Source organism: Rattus rattus, chromosome 14 (genome assembly GCF_011064425.1).
Source record: "Rattus rattus isolate New Zealand chromosome 14, Rrattus_CSIRO_v1, whole genome shotgun sequence".
Taxonomy (NCBI): Eukaryota; Metazoa; Chordata; class Mammalia; order Rodentia; family Muridae; genus Rattus; species Rattus rattus.
Window position 1 is genome coordinate 23,177,144 of NC_046167.1, and position 16,757 is coordinate 23,193,900.

The following is a 16,757-nucleotide window of genomic DNA, read 5'->3' on the forward strand; positions in this document are numbered from 1 at the left end:
AGAGATATTAATGTTATATTCATACGTGGATGTGTTATGTTTGTGTGCTTTTCTTCTCTTTGTTTTGTTGCCAAAACGATTAGTTTCTTGCCTCTTCTTGGGTATAGCTTGCCTCCTTATGTTGGGCTTTACCATTTATTATCCTTTGTAGTGCTGGATTTGTAGAAAGATATTGTGTAGATTTGGTTTTGTCATGGAATATCTTGGTTCTCCATCTATGTTAATTGAGGTTTTGCAGGATGCACAGTAGCCTGGGCTGGCATTTGTGTTCTCTTAGGGGTCTGTATGACATCAGTCCAGGATCTTCTAGCCTTCATAGTTTCTGAAAAAGTCTGGTGTATTCTGATAGGAACTGCTATGTATTTATGACCTTTTTTACCCTTTTAATATTCTTTCCTTATTTTTGTCGTTTGTTTTTGACTATTATGTGAGTGTTTCTTTTTCTGGTCAATCTATTTGGAGTTCTGTAGGCTTCTTGTATGCCTATGGGTATCTCTTTTTTTTAGGTTAGGAAGTTTCTTCTATGATTTTGTTGAAGATATGCTGGTCCTTTGAGCTGGGAGTCTTCACTCTCTTCTATACCTATTATCCTTGGTTTTGATCTTCTCATTACAGGTCCTGGATTTCCTGTATGTTTTTTGGACAGTAGCTTTTTCCTTTACATTATCTTTGACAGTTAGTCAATGATTTCTATGGAATCTTCTGCTCTGAGATTCTCTCTTCCATCTCTTGTATTCTGTTGGTGATGCTTGTATCTGTCGCTCCTTGTCTCTTCTTTTGGTTTTTCTATATCCAGGGTTGTTTCCATGTGTTCTTTCTTGATTGCTTCTATTTCCATTTTTTAATTCCTTCCACTGTTTGATTGTGTTTTCCTTTAATTCTTTCAGGGATTTTGTGTCTCTCTCTCTATGGGCTTCTACTTGTTTATTTATTTTTCTGGAATTCTTTCATGCATTTTTTCGATTCCTCTCTGTAGGCTTCTACTTGTTCTCTAAGGGAGTTCATCATGTCTTTCTTGAAGTTCTCCAGCATCATGATCAAATATGATTTTGAATCTAGATCTTGCTTTTCTGGTGTGTTTGGATATTCCATGTTTGTTTTGATGGGAGAATTGGGCTCCGATGGTGCCATGTAGTCTTGGTTTCTGTTGCTTGGGTTCCTGCGCTTGCCTCTCGCCATCAAATTATCTCTAGTGTTACTTTGTTCTGCTATTTCTGACAGTGGCTAAACTGTCCTATAGGCCTGTGTGTCAGGAGTGCTGTAGACCTGTTTTCCTCTCTTTCAGTCAGTTATGGGGACAGAGTGTTCTGCTTTCGGGCGTGTAGTTTTTCCTTTCTACAGGTCTTCAGCTGTTCCTGTGGACCTTTGCCTTGAGTTCACCAGGCAGGTCACTTGCAGCAGAAAAGTTGGTCTTACCTGTGGCCCCGAGGCTCAAGTTCGCTCGCAGGGTTCTGCCCACGGGCTCTCCGCGGTGGCAGCGACCAGGAAGATCTGCGCAGCCTCTTCCGAGCCTCCGTGCCCAGGGTTCAGATGGCCTCCGTGTTTTCCTCTGGAATCAGTAATGTGTGCAGAGAGCAGTCTCTTCTGGTTTTCGCAGGCGTGTCTGCCTCTCTGAAGGTTTAGCTCTCCCTCCCACGGGATTTGGGTGCAGAGAACTGTTTATCCGGTCTGTTTCCCTTCAGGATCCAAGGCGTGTCTCAGGCAGGGGCTCCTGCTGCTCCTGGGCCCTCCCCACAGGAACCCAGAGGCCTTGTACAGTTTCCTCTTGGGTCAGGGATGTGGGCAGGGGTGGGCAGTGTTGGTGGTCTCTTCCGCTCTGCAGCCTCAGGGAGTGCCCACCCGACCAGGCAGTAAGGTGATATCTCTCCCACGGGTTCTGGGAGCAGAGAGCTGCTGGGGGCGGGATCCGGGTGTGGGACTTCCGGTAAACACAGGGCGTGCCTGGTCCTAGAGGGATTCTGCCTCTGTTGTCCGATTCCACCAGGCAAGTCACTTTCAGCAGATAAGTTAGTCTTACCTGTGGCCCCGAGGCTCGAGTTCGCTCGCGGGGTTCTGCCCACGGGCTCTCCGCGGTGGCAGCGACCAGGAAGATCTGCGCAGCCTCTTCCGGGAGCCTCCGTGCACCAGGGTTCCAGATGGCCTCCGGTGTTTTCCTCTGGAATCAGTAATGTGTGCAGAGAGCAGTCTCTTCTGGTTTCGCAGGCGTGTCTGCCTCTCTGAAGGTTTAGCTCTCCCTCCCACGGGATTTGGGTGCAGAGAACTGTTTACCCGGTCTGTTTCCTTCAGGATCCGGCGGTGTCTCAGGCAGGGCTCCTGCTGCTCCTGGGCCCTCCCCCACAGGAACCCAGAGGCCTTGTACAGTTTCCTCTTGGGTCAGGGATGTGGGCAGGGGTGGGCAGTGTTGGTGGTCTCTTCCGCTCTGCAGCCTCAGGAGTGCCCACCTGACCAGGCGGTAAGGTATCTCTCCCACGGGTTCTGGGAGCAGAGCGACACTTCTAGTTTTTAATAAGAAAATGCCTGTTTCAAAATGGATCCTTTGATACCTTCTGAAACAGATCAAATTGACAAAAATGGAAAATAAAGCCAGTTACTTAACACTGTTCTAGAAGAGTCTCTATAACACAGTGTAGCATGTATAGTGATTCTTTGCTACTTTTAGAAGATGTACTTGTTAACAAAAAGTAGTGAAGTTTCAATGTGACAGTAAACAGTAAAATTTCCCCCATCCAAATACCACATCCTTTCTTATAATATGTATATTGGCTAGGTGTTACTTATTACATGGCAGTCATAAAATGTTTCTTGGCATGGTGCTGCTTCTGCAAATTCAGTATTCCTAGCTCATCTGGTTGTATTTATCTTTAGCAGCCAAATAAATTCATGCCCAGCTACAAGGCTATGGTTGAGTTGCTTAGAGACATACGTGAATTAGACTAACAAAAGACAGTTGGCAAGTTTCTTGAATTTCCTGCAGCTCTCTAGGATTCACACGGGCACAGCATCTGTTCTTAATGAGAATTTATGAGCCCTACTTGTTACTACTGCAGCCCCTAGATGATCCCTTATGGAGTGTGGGTCGAACAGTCCTGTCCAGCTGTTGTACTTCCTACTGTCCTGGCTTCCAAAGCCTGGCTTTGGCTTCCCCAGATGACCATGCTGGCTTCCACTTTAGGAATCTTGGGAATGTTCATTTTGCCTGTACTAAGCTTTCTTTAATGTTCAGTTCAAATTCCACTTGTTGAAGGGTTTCTCACTTGGTCCTTCTGGTTGGGACAACCCTCAGTCCCAGACTTATTATGATCTATTTGTGAAATATTTCTAGGCAGTTGTAATTTGGTCTTCTGTCCCTTACCTAACAGTAGTAAGATATGAATTAACTGAGGACCTCTCATCTCCTGCACACAGTAACAGTAAGCACAACCTACTTGCAGGCAAGTATACACCCTGGTCCAGAATTTGAACATATCAGGAAGAGGTGGAACAAGGTGTTAGCAATCAGGCATCTCCACAGCCAGCCCCGAGGGACCTTTCAACAGTGGGACCATCAGGTACCTTCACTGTCAACCCAAAAGGACAATAATACACATCATCACTAGCTGCCCAGAGAGGACAGGTTCACACTGTTGCTTCTGTTGCCTGTCTTGGGCATCTATTATGCCCTGATATCCTTCCCTTCTTCTCTTCTTCCAGAGGGAGCTCTGTTTCCCCTTTCTCTCTTTAGTAAACCTCCTATATGAGACCTGTTGACAGTGTGAATTTGCTGCTTAGTCCCTTCACAAGGCAGTGAGTGATTTCTTCTGTACCCTGAATTCTTCCCACTGCTGTACCCCCTGAACTCCCAGTGGAGATTAGCACGGCTGTCCACTGTTGCCTTGCCACTAGAACATCAAGAGAGCATTCCCAGCAACTGCTGTATCCAATATTTTAGTGCTAAAACATTCAGTACCTAGGTGTGTACAGTGTTTTTGCATGAGTCTTCTGCACCAGGCCTCTCTTATCAGTGGTGGCAGTTCTGATTTCATTTCTGATTAGGATGAGTCTAAATACCAATTGGCCACATTAGTGCTAATCAGTGACAGAAGTGGCAGAGGATTACATGATTTTGGACTCTACCACATTCTAGTCAATTGATTTTTATTTATTTTATATAATTCATTCTGTAAACCTCAGTATCTGATGTTGTCACTGAAAAGAGCTGTTCTGATGTGAATACCTTTGTATGAAGTGACTCACCTTGTTTTGTGTGACCAATATGGAGAGGACTTTATCTGAAATCTAGCTGAAGATGCTCTGCTAGATTATGATTGGAAACGTCTTCTGTGATTGGTAGAGTTGTCAGGTTGGTGGATTTTGTTCCTAGGGTACATGGACAATGAAAAGCTTGGCCTTTGAAGACATAAAGGCAAGTCAGTTGCCACTTGTGTATTTTTCTCCAGAAAATAAAGCTGGCTGACTCCTTGCCTGAGCCTGTTACTATTAGGTTCAGTGTCTGTGTGAAAGACCGCTGAGCTTCCTCAGGGCAGGTGAAGAGTTTGGTTCTGCTTCATTTTGCCACAAGATTTTAAACTCATAACTTAAATTCAACTGGTCTCTGGATAGTGACACTCTTCAGTGGCACATGTGACTTCCTTCAATGCTAACTGAAGGGCACACAGGACTGTACAGACAAGTTCCCTTTGCTGAGGAGTCGTGTTGTGCCATGAGTCAATGGACCATGAAGGTGCGATGCAAGGTTACTTCTCTGAAAAGTGGGAGAGAAGAACTCAAAGCTTGGATTTCTGGTATGAGACATAGCAGGCATCCTTTCCAGCTTCAATGGTGAGAGGAAAGGACATTTCATCAGTAAAGGGAAAGTCTCTGTGTTCTAAGTGAGCCTTGTTGGTAGTGAGTCATGCACAGTGCTCTGTTGTCTATGATGAGTATTCTATCTCATAATTGGCTGTTATTTTTAATGACATTTAATGAACTATGTTTCTTGTTAGAAAGTCAGTAGTAAAATGGGAGCATTACTAAACCCATGTGCATCCTAGTGTTCAAATTGAGTTGATTTTAGCCATCTAACAGTAAAGACAATGCCAGTTATGACTGAATCATGGACTTTTGTGAAAAATCTGAGTCATAAGAGAGCATGAAAGTAGACTTGTATCTTATCCAGTATTGTAGAACAAAGTAAGATAGGGACAGGGGACATGCAGGTTAGATTGCTAGCTTAGCAGGCTGAGGCACTGGGTTAAATTCTAAGCATTACAAACAACAAAATAAGTTAGTATAGCAGGATAGCAATTTTAATGTCAAATTGCCATAGGTTTTAGAGCATAATTTACCAGTTTGTGAGTTCCCCTATCAACATACTATAATAGGAAGATGATTACAAAACAGATGTATGATGATGTGCAGTAGCTGTGTCCATAACAGATGAGAGGGAAATAACAGTGAGAGGAACTAAGAATTAGGTTTGTATGGTAGGGTAGATCCTAAGGTGCTCAGAATGAAGTTTCAGTTTTTTGTTTTATGGTGTCCTCATCTGTTTAGTACAAAGCAAATATAGAAAATGTCTTATCTAACCATACACCAAGTACTTTTTACTTTAAAGATAATTTCTTAATTACAGTTATAGTAAAATTAAGGGCTGCTGTGTGATCCAGAGGCTGTGGAAATGCTAGAAGACAGTGGGACTTGATTCAGAAACAGTTTTGGACAGTCTGGAAATAAAGTCTATAGATAGAAATCCCCCTGTTGCCTGAATATCTTTTCTTGAGTAACTCTGTCCTGCTGTATTGACTCTAACTTAATGAGCCTCAAGTTAGAAAGATGGGTGGCCCATCTATGCCTTATTCTTTGGGTTAACATGGGGATTGTTAGTGTTGTCTAGTGTCTATCTGAAAGATATGAAAGATACTTCAGTGTTTATGCATATGGAATGGTTGGATCGGTTAGGTATAACAACTATAATGGAACTTTTTTTGTAGGGGAGTTCTTTCATAACAAGCCATAAGTAGTTGACAACTATTTAATGATCTAGCCTTTTCTCACTTTTGTCTTCATATTTCCAAATCTGGTGGGTAGGTGAGACATTTAAAGAGGCAAAATTAGTGAGGCAGGGCAGACCTTGGCAAGAATCACAATTTCTGTTTGACTTAGAAGCTTGAACTGCAGAGGAAGGTGGGCTAGGCTACAATTGGAGGTGTCTTGTGTTCAGATAAATGAATATGGTGCTTTCTTTTGTGGTCGTCAAAGCCAGAAAGTGGGGACTACAGAATGCTTTGTGCTCAGAGGAAAGGTGTCTGTGAACAACTGGGAGAGGCCCCTCGCACAAATACAAAGGCATTTCTAAATGAGGATAACTTAACTACAAGGGTGGCATGGTTGTTTAAGTCCCATTTCTGTGTCTGTATTACCTCAACAACAAAATTGCAGAACTAACAGCTCATCAAATTCTAATAAAGTCCTTACACCAGTGCTTAACAGTGTTACCTGTTTTTAAATACAGATGGAAAGGCCAGGCCTTGGTAAGGTTAAGGAACTTTCCCAGGGTCACAGGCATGTAGACCTGGAATATCAAGGTTCTTGGTCTTTTATTCAATAGTGAAATAAAAACCCACAAAGACTGTAGGGTAGTAAGGAAACTATTCAAAAGGAAAGGGTACATACACATAAGAAAGAAACGCTGAGAGTGAATAAGGAACTGTTCAAAAGCCTGTTTGTTTGGGGTCTTCTTTGATGGAGTTTAAGGAAAGGAAAAGTTTGGATACTAGGAGTATAATGGATGGTTTTCTGTTTTAATCAACAAAGAGTGTGTGTGTGTCTGTCTGTGTATGTGTGTGTGTGTCTGTCTGTGTATGTGTGTGTGTGTGTCTGTCTGTGTATGTGTGTGTGTGTGTGTCTGTCTGTCTGTCTGTCTGTCTGTGTGTTTTTTTTTTTTTTTTTTTTTTTGGTTCTTTTTTTCGAGCTGGGGACCAACCCAGGGCCTTGGCGCTTCCTAGGTGTTAGCGCTCTACCACTGAGCTAAATCCCCAGCCCCTGTCTGTGTGTCTTTGTCTCTCTCTGTGTGTGTAAACAGGCTGACAGATTAACATAGACAGATGGGGTCTCTTCATGTAGTCCTATCCTGGAATTTACTATGTGTAGGTGAGGCTTGTCTTGAACTCAGAAAAATTCACCTGCTTCTGCCTTCTGGGTGCTGGGATTAAAGTATTTCTCTACTATGTCTGACATCTAATTTAAATTCTATGCACATCCAATTATTCATAGGCATATAGTATAAATAGGGTGTTCTCTCTGAAAATTAACTTTAAAGACATGTTTTTTCTTACTGTGTAGGTACACAAAACCACTTGAAGACAAATCAGACCCCTATCTTCTCTACCAAACATACTGGCAATACATGTTCAAATTTCATGGCCATTAAAGAGAGGAGAAATTTATCTCATTGTTTAGAGAGTGATGTGAATAGAGCTCAATAAAGATGGGGGACCTAAGTTGCTAGTTATATTAGTAGAAGAGAGTGTGTGCACTTAGAACATGAAAGTGAGAAACCTAGGTTTCCAGTGTTAGAAGAGTGGTTTGTTAACTGTCAAGGCCAAGTGGGATGAAAGATTGCTTAACTGTTGCCTATGCTTATCTGCCTTATCTGTGTGGTTCTGCCTCTTCATACTCATGGGTCCTTGAGCAGACTTGTCACATGACTTGGATGTAGTGCTTAATAAATAGGATTCAGTGTTGAGGCTTATTTTTTCATGGATGAGAATCATGCTCCTGACTGTTGGGTGTTGGGTATCATCCTTTTGTCTCATGATGTCTTCCCAGTGCCCACGTTAGCCTCCTAACTCTCAATATACTTTCTGTTCTAAGAATACTGGTCTCCATGTGGCTTTTTGAGAATAGGCCTTCAATCATGGTTCTCTAAACTAAATGTTTAGTTAGTGTGAGTTCTTCTCAGTGGTGCTAATTATCTGTGCTTCTGTTGCTGAAGATACTTCTGCTTCAGCAGCAAGGTTTGGTCAGTCGCCTTGTGCTGGAGAAAGAACGAACATGCAAGTGACCTTATGGTGACAGGTTCAGTTCTGTAGAGTTAAATATTCAATCGTTGATTTTTTTTTTTCCTGTTTGAATACACCAGTTTGAATCTTGGTTGGAACAAAGTCAGATAAAATATAATGAATGAAATATTGACTCATACTATTTTAAAGTATGTTTTCTTACTGGCGCCCTGTTGGAGCTCTTCTACCTAGCTGTATCAATCTCTCTTTTTAAACATGTGTAGTGAACTGCATTTCTAATCCATAAAAGCAAGTGTGCAAATTTACCTCACTGATAATATCCATAGAAGCTTCATCGATAAGCTAGGCATTAGTCTTGACTCTTAATACTGTGGATCTCAAGGAGAAGGTAAAGGGTGAAAGTAGTTCTGAAGAGGCTTTATATTCATGAACTAGACAGGAAAATCTATCCACAGTACTGAGATTTACAGTTGGTGACCATGGCAGCTTGGAAGTGTGTTTAACTCTGCTGCTCCTCGGGTTGTTCCAGAATTCCTGTCAGTGTGTAACAAGAGAACATGAGAAACAGTGACAAGTGCTAAAATGTGCAGGTGAGGCAAAGTAAGAACCAGTACACTTGAAGCTATCTAGACATCATGGTATCCCTCAGCAAAGCACCTGAAAGAAAGGACCTATGGGAAATGCTGGCCACCTCTGCCCAGTCCTCATGGACATGCATACTCTCTAAGGAATTAAAACTAACAAGGCTCCAGATTTGGGCATAGCATTCAAGTCCTGCAGTTAAAGGTACTGTGTCAGAGCGCTTACAGTGCCCCGAAAACAGTCTCAGCCACAGAGGCATTTCCTTAAGGCACAGGACACTCTAGATCTCTTCCAGGGGCAAACAATCAACCCTAATAAAAGATCTATCTGAAAGAGATCTGATAGTGTTCTGCTATCACAAGAAGAGAACCGGCTTTCAGCTCCTTAAGGGAAAATAAAGAGGAAATTCTGAAATTGTCACAGAAGGGACAGTGTAAAGATTACAGTATTGTCTGAAGTGTAGTTCTTCACAACTGATGCCTTCTGGCAGGGATGCAGGAGGGGAAGTATTCAGTTCTAGTTAAGCAAGGCCACTGAGAGCTTAACCGTGTGCCAGTAGGGATATAATAGCACAAAGTAGGCTTGTTTTTATTTTTCTATGTTTTATTATTTTTATTTTTACTTTATTGTGGGTGGGGAAGGTCACAGGTGGAAGAGATGGAAGGGGGAAGGGTACAGAACTGAGAAATGACTGTGATTGGGATGCATGATGTGAAATGCCTAGAGAATCAATACAAATGTTAATTTTTAAAAGATTATAACGTCAGAATGATGCACTTTTGGGAAAAAATGAAAATGAAAGACAAGAAGTAAATATAATGTTTACCTAGAATTCCTAGAATATCCAGGACCCACACTAGTTGCACTAGAAAGACAAGCTTTGGGATAACCAAGACTTCCATGTGTTATTTCTCTCTTACCTTTTCTGAAGAAGCTACTTGTACCTCTTTAAAGATGAGAAGAAGAAAGACATAGAAGGATTTAAGGAACCAAGTAGTGACCTAAAATAATGCCAAACCAAAGCAAGTCCAGGATGAAAGGACCCCTAAATGGCACCACAGGTCTAATGACCCAGGTTAGAGGAGGAAGGGTCTCCAAGTATACTTCAGTGAAAAACAAAATGAAATGAAAAATTATTATTAGGGTGTGATTTTTTTTTTTCCTGACCAGGGGAGGAGAAATGTATGGGAAGGTTTTTTTTTTGTTGTTGTTTTTGTTTTTGTTTTTGTTGTTTTTCCCCCAGTTGGAGTGTTTTGAAAATATCGGCAAACAGGTACATTGAAAGCATGACAATGAAGAGAAAGGTATCAATGTTAAACCCAGAACTATTAACTGCATTTGGATGACTTTGTTGTTTGATCATCTCAACATAATCCTGATCATGGAAGAGGTAGAAACTGTGGTGGGTGGAGAGAAGCCTACTGCTGTAGGAGTCAGGGCTGTAGGTCCAGGCGTAGGTGTCAGTCTGATGCAGAGTCGCTTGGCTTCACAAGTTTGACACATCACAAGGAATACTGAGGTAGGCTCATGTCAGAGCCACCTGTCTGTTGCCGACATCCAGGCCTAACTTCTTTTTCATAGATCATGTTTCATGTGTTTTCTTCCAGTTATCAGTGATCTTTTCTAAAGAAACATTGTCGTTAGTACTCAGTGGGAGCAAGTTCTAGCTGAACTGTTAAGATGGACTCTTTCCCATACTGCTAAGTCTCATCTACACTGTGTTCCTTGGTGCTGTGTTACATCTTCTAATTGGTAGCTTGATTGGCAGATATGGGGGTCAGTTTTTGAATGTCTTTGAATCTGACTAAGATAACATTTTTGATAATTCATAAAAGCTGCTCTCAAGTACATTTGTTCATCTATTTAGCATTAAATGGAGCAAGATTTTGGCAAATTAGTAATTGGGAATAAGAAAAGCTGAAATAGATGCTACATACGGGTAACTTCAGTTAACACATTTACACAGAAATAATCTTACAGTTTATTTTAAAGTTGACTTCAGTGACACTTACATTTTTAAAATTTCTGTCTTTCATGGTCTTTCTGTTTATTCTAAATAACAACAACAACAACAAAAATAATAATAATAGTCCTGATCCTCTGCCTTGAGCTTCATGCTTCTTCCATGCTTTGGTGGATACTATGACAAAGACTACTTACCTATATCCTGCCCATAATTGGAAGACCTTCTCTGGGGTCAGCCTCGCGTATGTCTTACCTTTCTGTTGGTCAGCCAGGGGTGACCCCTCCCCCGCCAGACCCCTCATTACAGCTGCTCTAACAGGTGCTAGGAATGTAATGAGTGAATATTTATTGTAACTAAGTTCCCTTAGCTTAGCTGCTGAGAATAGCCTCATGCTCACCCTGCTGGTTTTCCTTATTCTAGGAGTGGACCAAGCTCTGCCTCAAGAGCGACGTGCACCCGTCACTCCTTCCTCAGCTTCTCGATACCACCGCCGAAGATCCTCAGGGTCTCGAGATGAACGTTATCGGTCAGGTAAGCAACTGTATGGGGCTCTAGACTCACTGTACTTGGGTTTTCACCATGCATGAATTGTCTGCCTTCATTGGCTATCAGGCATAAACTTAGGACGCTTAGACTTCACATAGGTAAAGCTCTGGTTTATGTACCAGTGTGTGCTATAGGATAACCACTCAGCACATAGCAGCTCTTTCATGTTCGGTAATATAATAATTGTTACTTCTTTAAATACTTATTGCCTATAAATGACTGGGTACCTCAACAGCGAGTTTGTACACATGTCTTAGGGTTTTATTGCTGTGAAGAGACACCGTGACTATGGCAACTCTTATAAAGGAAAATATTTCACTGGGGCTGGCGTACAGGTCAGAGGTTTAGTCCATTATCAGCATGCTGGGAAGCACGGCAGACACAGTGCTGGAGAGGTGGCTGAGAGTTCTGCACTGGGATTGGCAGGCAGCAGGATGAGAAATGAACTAGGTTTGGCTTGAGCTTCAGAGATCTCAAAGCCCACCCTATAGTGACACTTCCTCCAACAAGGTCACACCCACCCCAACAAGGCCACACTTCCTAATGGTGTTACTCCGTGTGAGCCTATGGGGACCATTTTAATTCAAACCATCATGACACAAATGGCTTTCGTTAGGAGATTTTTGTTTTTCTTCACTACTTCCCACTGCCCTTTCTTGCTGCCTCTTCTGGATTCTGTAGGCACTGCATTCACATAGATAAGCATATTTAAAAAAGTAAAAATATGAAAAGAAGTGAGATAGCAGCTCTTTTTATCCTATTGCTATTGTATCTTTTCAGAGTTTCCAAGTAGATTTTTTTCTTGAGCTAACATGGAAGATTTAGGTCATTTGCAAGAAGAGCCTCCTAGTTCCTCGAGAGGTCTGAAGGGCTCTGGCTTCTTTTAGTAAAGCTTCTTTGGTTGTTTCAGTGATCAAATTATGTTACCTATGAAACATTTGTTACCTTATAGATGATTGAACCAGTTAATAGTCAGTATAGTTAGCTATAGAGTAGCAAATTTAATTTCTGTTGACTATATTTTTCTATATTATTTCAAAATCCATAAACCTATATAATGAATTCTTGATAGTTTAGCTTGGGGCTGCCCAAGAACTCATATAATATGGCAAAGCAACAAGCCCTGGTAGTAGTTCAGCTGACTACTGCTGCAACCCCAGTCAGAGCAAAATATCACATGACTCAGGGCGCTAACATTTTAGTTCTTGTCAGTTACCTTGGCTCCACATTGTGATCATCTTGCCTCAGGCTCACGAGTGTTGAGGTTTCAGATGTGAATATTATTTCTGGCAATAATTCTTCATAATAGTGTGTATACTTCTGTTCTTTTTAAGGTACTTATTGGTTGTAGTGGGGAGCATCTAAATCTGGAAAATGAATGACTGTAAAAATACTTATTGCACACTTAGAATGTATTGAGTCAGATTCTGTTAGATGCTTTACGATCTTTATGAAGTCTAAACGAGAGCTTTATTTCTCGTTATACTCAATATCCTATTTGTGAAATCAAAAGTTCAAGATAGAAAACCTTGAGGTTTAAATTGACATCTTAAAAAAAAGACTGACAATATTAAAAATAAAATGCAAGATGCTTTCTTGTGTGCTTAGAATGATTCATTTGGCTTGATAAATGTATTTTCTTTTGTGTGAGTCTTTTATTCTATTTGTTTTGTTTTTGCTTTGCTTTGCTTTGCTAATGAGATCAGGCACTCTGATCTTGTTGCTGGTCTCTTTTGCAATTGAAACTGGAACAGAGCTGCTATCTCTAGCATGACCTTCATCTTTCTGGGGAGATCATGAGGTCCTTGTGTTTTCAGAGTGATACCAGCATGCTCCTCCCCTTTTTAAATTCTCAATCTTTCATGAGTAGACTGTGATTTTCATTTTTGTTTGTTTGTGTTTAGAAGCACATGTGATGGCATGTGGTGACAAGTGCACTCTGTGCTTGTAAAGAGTTATGTTTAAAAACAGCTGTTGAACCTAGTTCTCCTGGTGCTTGTGTTGGGTGGGGATCAGTTCTTCACATTTACATGGGTCTGGGAATTAAACTCAGACTGCTAGGCTTGGGCAACAAGCACTTTGATCACTGGTACATCTCATTGGTTCCTACTTAATCTTTTAACACTGCTAATATAATTAAGCATTAATTAACAAAATTTAAGCTTTACAATAGTTAAGAATTAAAAATGCTTTTTAAGTCAGCATTGGACAATTACTGTGACAGATTTTTTTCTAGTTTCACTTTTTTAAAGAGTGAGAAAAAACATGAAATAAAACTTCAGCATTGAAATTTACCCCTTAAACTCTCATCCCCTCTCATCTCCCATCCACGATGTGAGCTCTGGGGTATGCTTAGTTTCTAGGGCTAAACTTATATCTTACTTTTCTGTTTTTTTTTTTCCATTCCTTTACTTCTTTCAACCAATGTCTGAAATGATTCTGTATACTGAGCACTTTGCTCTGACCTATGGCTGATGAAAAATGTAGCAAACACTGTCTTTGCTTTCAAAGTGCTTCCTGGAATTTCTACCTGTATCGTGAAATTTAATTTTCTAGTTGAAGGTTTCTCTTTCTCAAGCTAGCTGGTTTACTGACTTTATGGAGATTCTTAGGCATGACCTGTACTTTTTCTGAACAATTCAATTTCTTCCTTATTGATGGTAATAGAAACAAGTTTATTTCCTTATCACATTAGAATGCTATGGGCTATTAGACAAAAAAGCGTATGTAGTCACATTGAATTAAACTGTAAATTTCATTTACTATCCCCAGAATGGTGACAGTGCATCTGTAAAGGCATGCCTTGTCTGGTGTGGTTTTCAGTATATACATACAGTCAGTTAATTTACAACCAGTCAAGATTAAATTAAAAATTCCGTTCTACCTGACTAGCAACATTTTAAGATGAACAGTTTCCATACTGAATACTGCCTGTAGGAACTTTGCCATATCGACTATGTGTTTATTCTGGGAGCATTGTTCTGGAGTGGGAGAAAATGCAAAAAGATGCAGTTGAAAGAACATAAGGGTTTCTTGACTCCGTATTTAAAGAAAGTGAATTGATTTGCTTACCTGTGCCTAGGCAATAGGAGATTTGAGCAATGTTCAGGGATATACTAGAATGCATTTCTTTTTTCTAAGCAAAAACAGGTTAAAGACATTTTGTTGGATTATAGATACGAAAAAAGATCCTGAATCAAAATGTGTAGTACGCCATGGAAATGGTTCTTAGAAAATGGTGTCAAATACTCATGTCAGGAAAAAGATTTCAGAAAGTGAAAAAGGTAAACATTTTTATTAGACAGAAAAATTAACTCCACAAAAAAGGAAATGAGGAAATAATAAAGATGGTAGATGAACTCGAGAATATAGAGATTTCTTGTTAGATTGTAAGTTACCAAGAGGCTGTTAGGCCTGTCCTCATAAGAAAACACCAAACATCCCAAGGAAAGCTAAGGAGTCTTCCCAGATTCAGCATAATTGCAATCATAGGCAGACTGTTGACTCAGAATTGCAAATGGATGATGTAAGCAGGGCTTTGGAGAGCCTACTACTCGAGATCTGATAAAATCAAGAATACCTCTAGAGCCTAACTTTCCCTCTCCCAGCAGTCATCACTTGACTATAGGTCTTTCTCTAGGAGCGAGGCCCTGGAAACATAATGCATTCATGTTGCAAACATGTGCATTCATGTTGCCATTGCTCTGGCATTGTTTACGCAGCCATTTCTACGAGAGACTGTTTCATGGCGGACTTCCTGTTGTGCCTCTTACAGTCTTTCTACCTCCTGTTCCCTGAGCCACAGATACAGGATCTATGCCTGTCTATATGTATCCGTGCACACACAAATTTGTGTATACGCATATGTAACAATAAGAAAGAAAAAAATCTATCTGTTTGAGAAAGGGGATATGGAAGGCTTTGAGGAGAGTTTTTGGGATGTGGCCTGGAGAGACGAGAGGGAAGAAAGGGAAGTGATATACTTCTATTTCAATTAAAAACATTCTATTTCAATTAAAGAATAAGTAGGGGATAAAATAAGGTATTTTCAATTGACCTAAGAGATAAATATGTAGTAATTCTAGCCTGTGTATCAGTAAAATAGATGATAGCAGTGGTGCAAATGACAGGCGAAGACTTGAAGAATAATTTGTAATGAAGACCTTCCAACACCCATGAGGTATAGTATTATCTGATTTCAAAGTCTTCTTGAATTAATTATAAATGTTGTCAACTCAAGGTAACTGTGCAAAAGGTATTATAATAAAGTATAATTGACATGGTAAGAGAGAAGAAAGTGGGGTTTATAAAACTAAATACTACAAAAGGCAGAAAATATGTGCAAAACAAGAAAAATATAAAACAATGGTACAAACTTAGTAATATGCAAATATCTATCAACAGCCAGCATAAATCTCAGGAATCTAAATATGTGAAGATTTCAGAGTGGATTAAAAATACAGACTCAAGTCTGTGTTTTCAACAAGAGATCTCCATTTAATACGTAGTTATAAATTAAAGAAGTGGATAAAGCAAGCATTGTAATCCAGTTAAAATTCTTAGGGAACAAGGACTGACACCACAGATATAGGCAAAAGAGGAAAGGAGACTTAACATCCTTAATTCTTAGGTGACCAACAGTAAACTGTCACTGTGTGTGAGGCCTGAGAGGTAGCAATGAGGAATGGACAGGGCTTTATGTGATAGTGGGACATGCCAGCCCCACAGGGCCAGCAGTTGTTAGAAAGGACATTTATGAACTGGACAGTAACATCTGTTAACTAGATTTCACTGGTACAGAGTACTACAGACACAAGACAATTCCCACTTTTAAGTTTACACAGGACATATTCTAAGACAGATAATATTCCCAGTCATAAAATATTGTGACAGTTACTACAATAGCAAATAAACTAAGCTCACAAGACATGGAGGAATTAAACTAGAAGTTGTTAATGTAAACAGATGAACAAACCTCAGATACCTGAAGATTCAGCACATTATTTCTAAGGGACACATGAATCAAAGTTGTACAATACTGGAAATTATTTTCAACTAAAAGGAAATGAAAATTCAGGTGAACAAACTTGTGAGATGAGTAAAAAAGCAGTGCTTAGAAATCTAGAGCACTGAAAACTAAAGATTAATATAATTAAGAAAATTAAAATTAAATGTTTTAAGAAGTTAGGAATAAATTAAATCTAAAGCAGAAATAAGAACACTCAAAATAGAGTAAAAAATTAATAAAAATCAGAGAAAGAAATACAAAGAAACCAAAAGTGTGTCATCTTAAAAGATACTAAAACTGATCCCAGTTATCTTTAGTTCACTAAGAAATAGGAAAGAACATTAATAACTCCAGACATTATTACTGATCTGTTTCCTAAAATTAAAGGAATGTGATATATAACATTCTTCCCTGAAACTTAACGTAAATGAATTGGACCAATTATCTAAACTAGAGAATTAGGTAAAACTTACAAAGGAAAAACAGTATTCAAAAAAGCCCATGTGGATTAATTGATTTGGATTTTTCCAATGCTGAATCTACTGAGCATTTAAGAAACCCTATCAACTCTTTTACCGTGTCTTTCAGAAGGTAGAAGAACTTCCCATTTACTCTGTGAGGGTAGCATACCGTAAGACAAAACAGTGTACATGTA

General features: G+C 40.0%; 1 protein-coding gene across 2 annotated transcripts in view; it reads left to right on the plus strand.

Annotated features, from left to right (window-relative positions):
• Positions 1-10,642: 10,642 nt before the first annotated feature.
• Dip2c (disco interacting protein 2 homolog C) overlaps positions 10,643-16,757 on the plus strand; it is a 150,948-nt gene continuing 144,833 nt past the window's right edge. The window contains exon 1 of one of the 2 annotated variants that reach the window (XM_032884503.1): positions 10,643-11,079. In XM_032884503.1, the coding sequence (XP_032740394.1) occupies positions 10,938-11,079 (142 nt within the window). In that variant the 5' untranslated portion in view covers positions 10,643-10,937. The remainder of the gene's footprint in view (positions 11,080-16,757) is intronic. The other variant, XM_032884504.1, reaches the window with a different exon arrangement.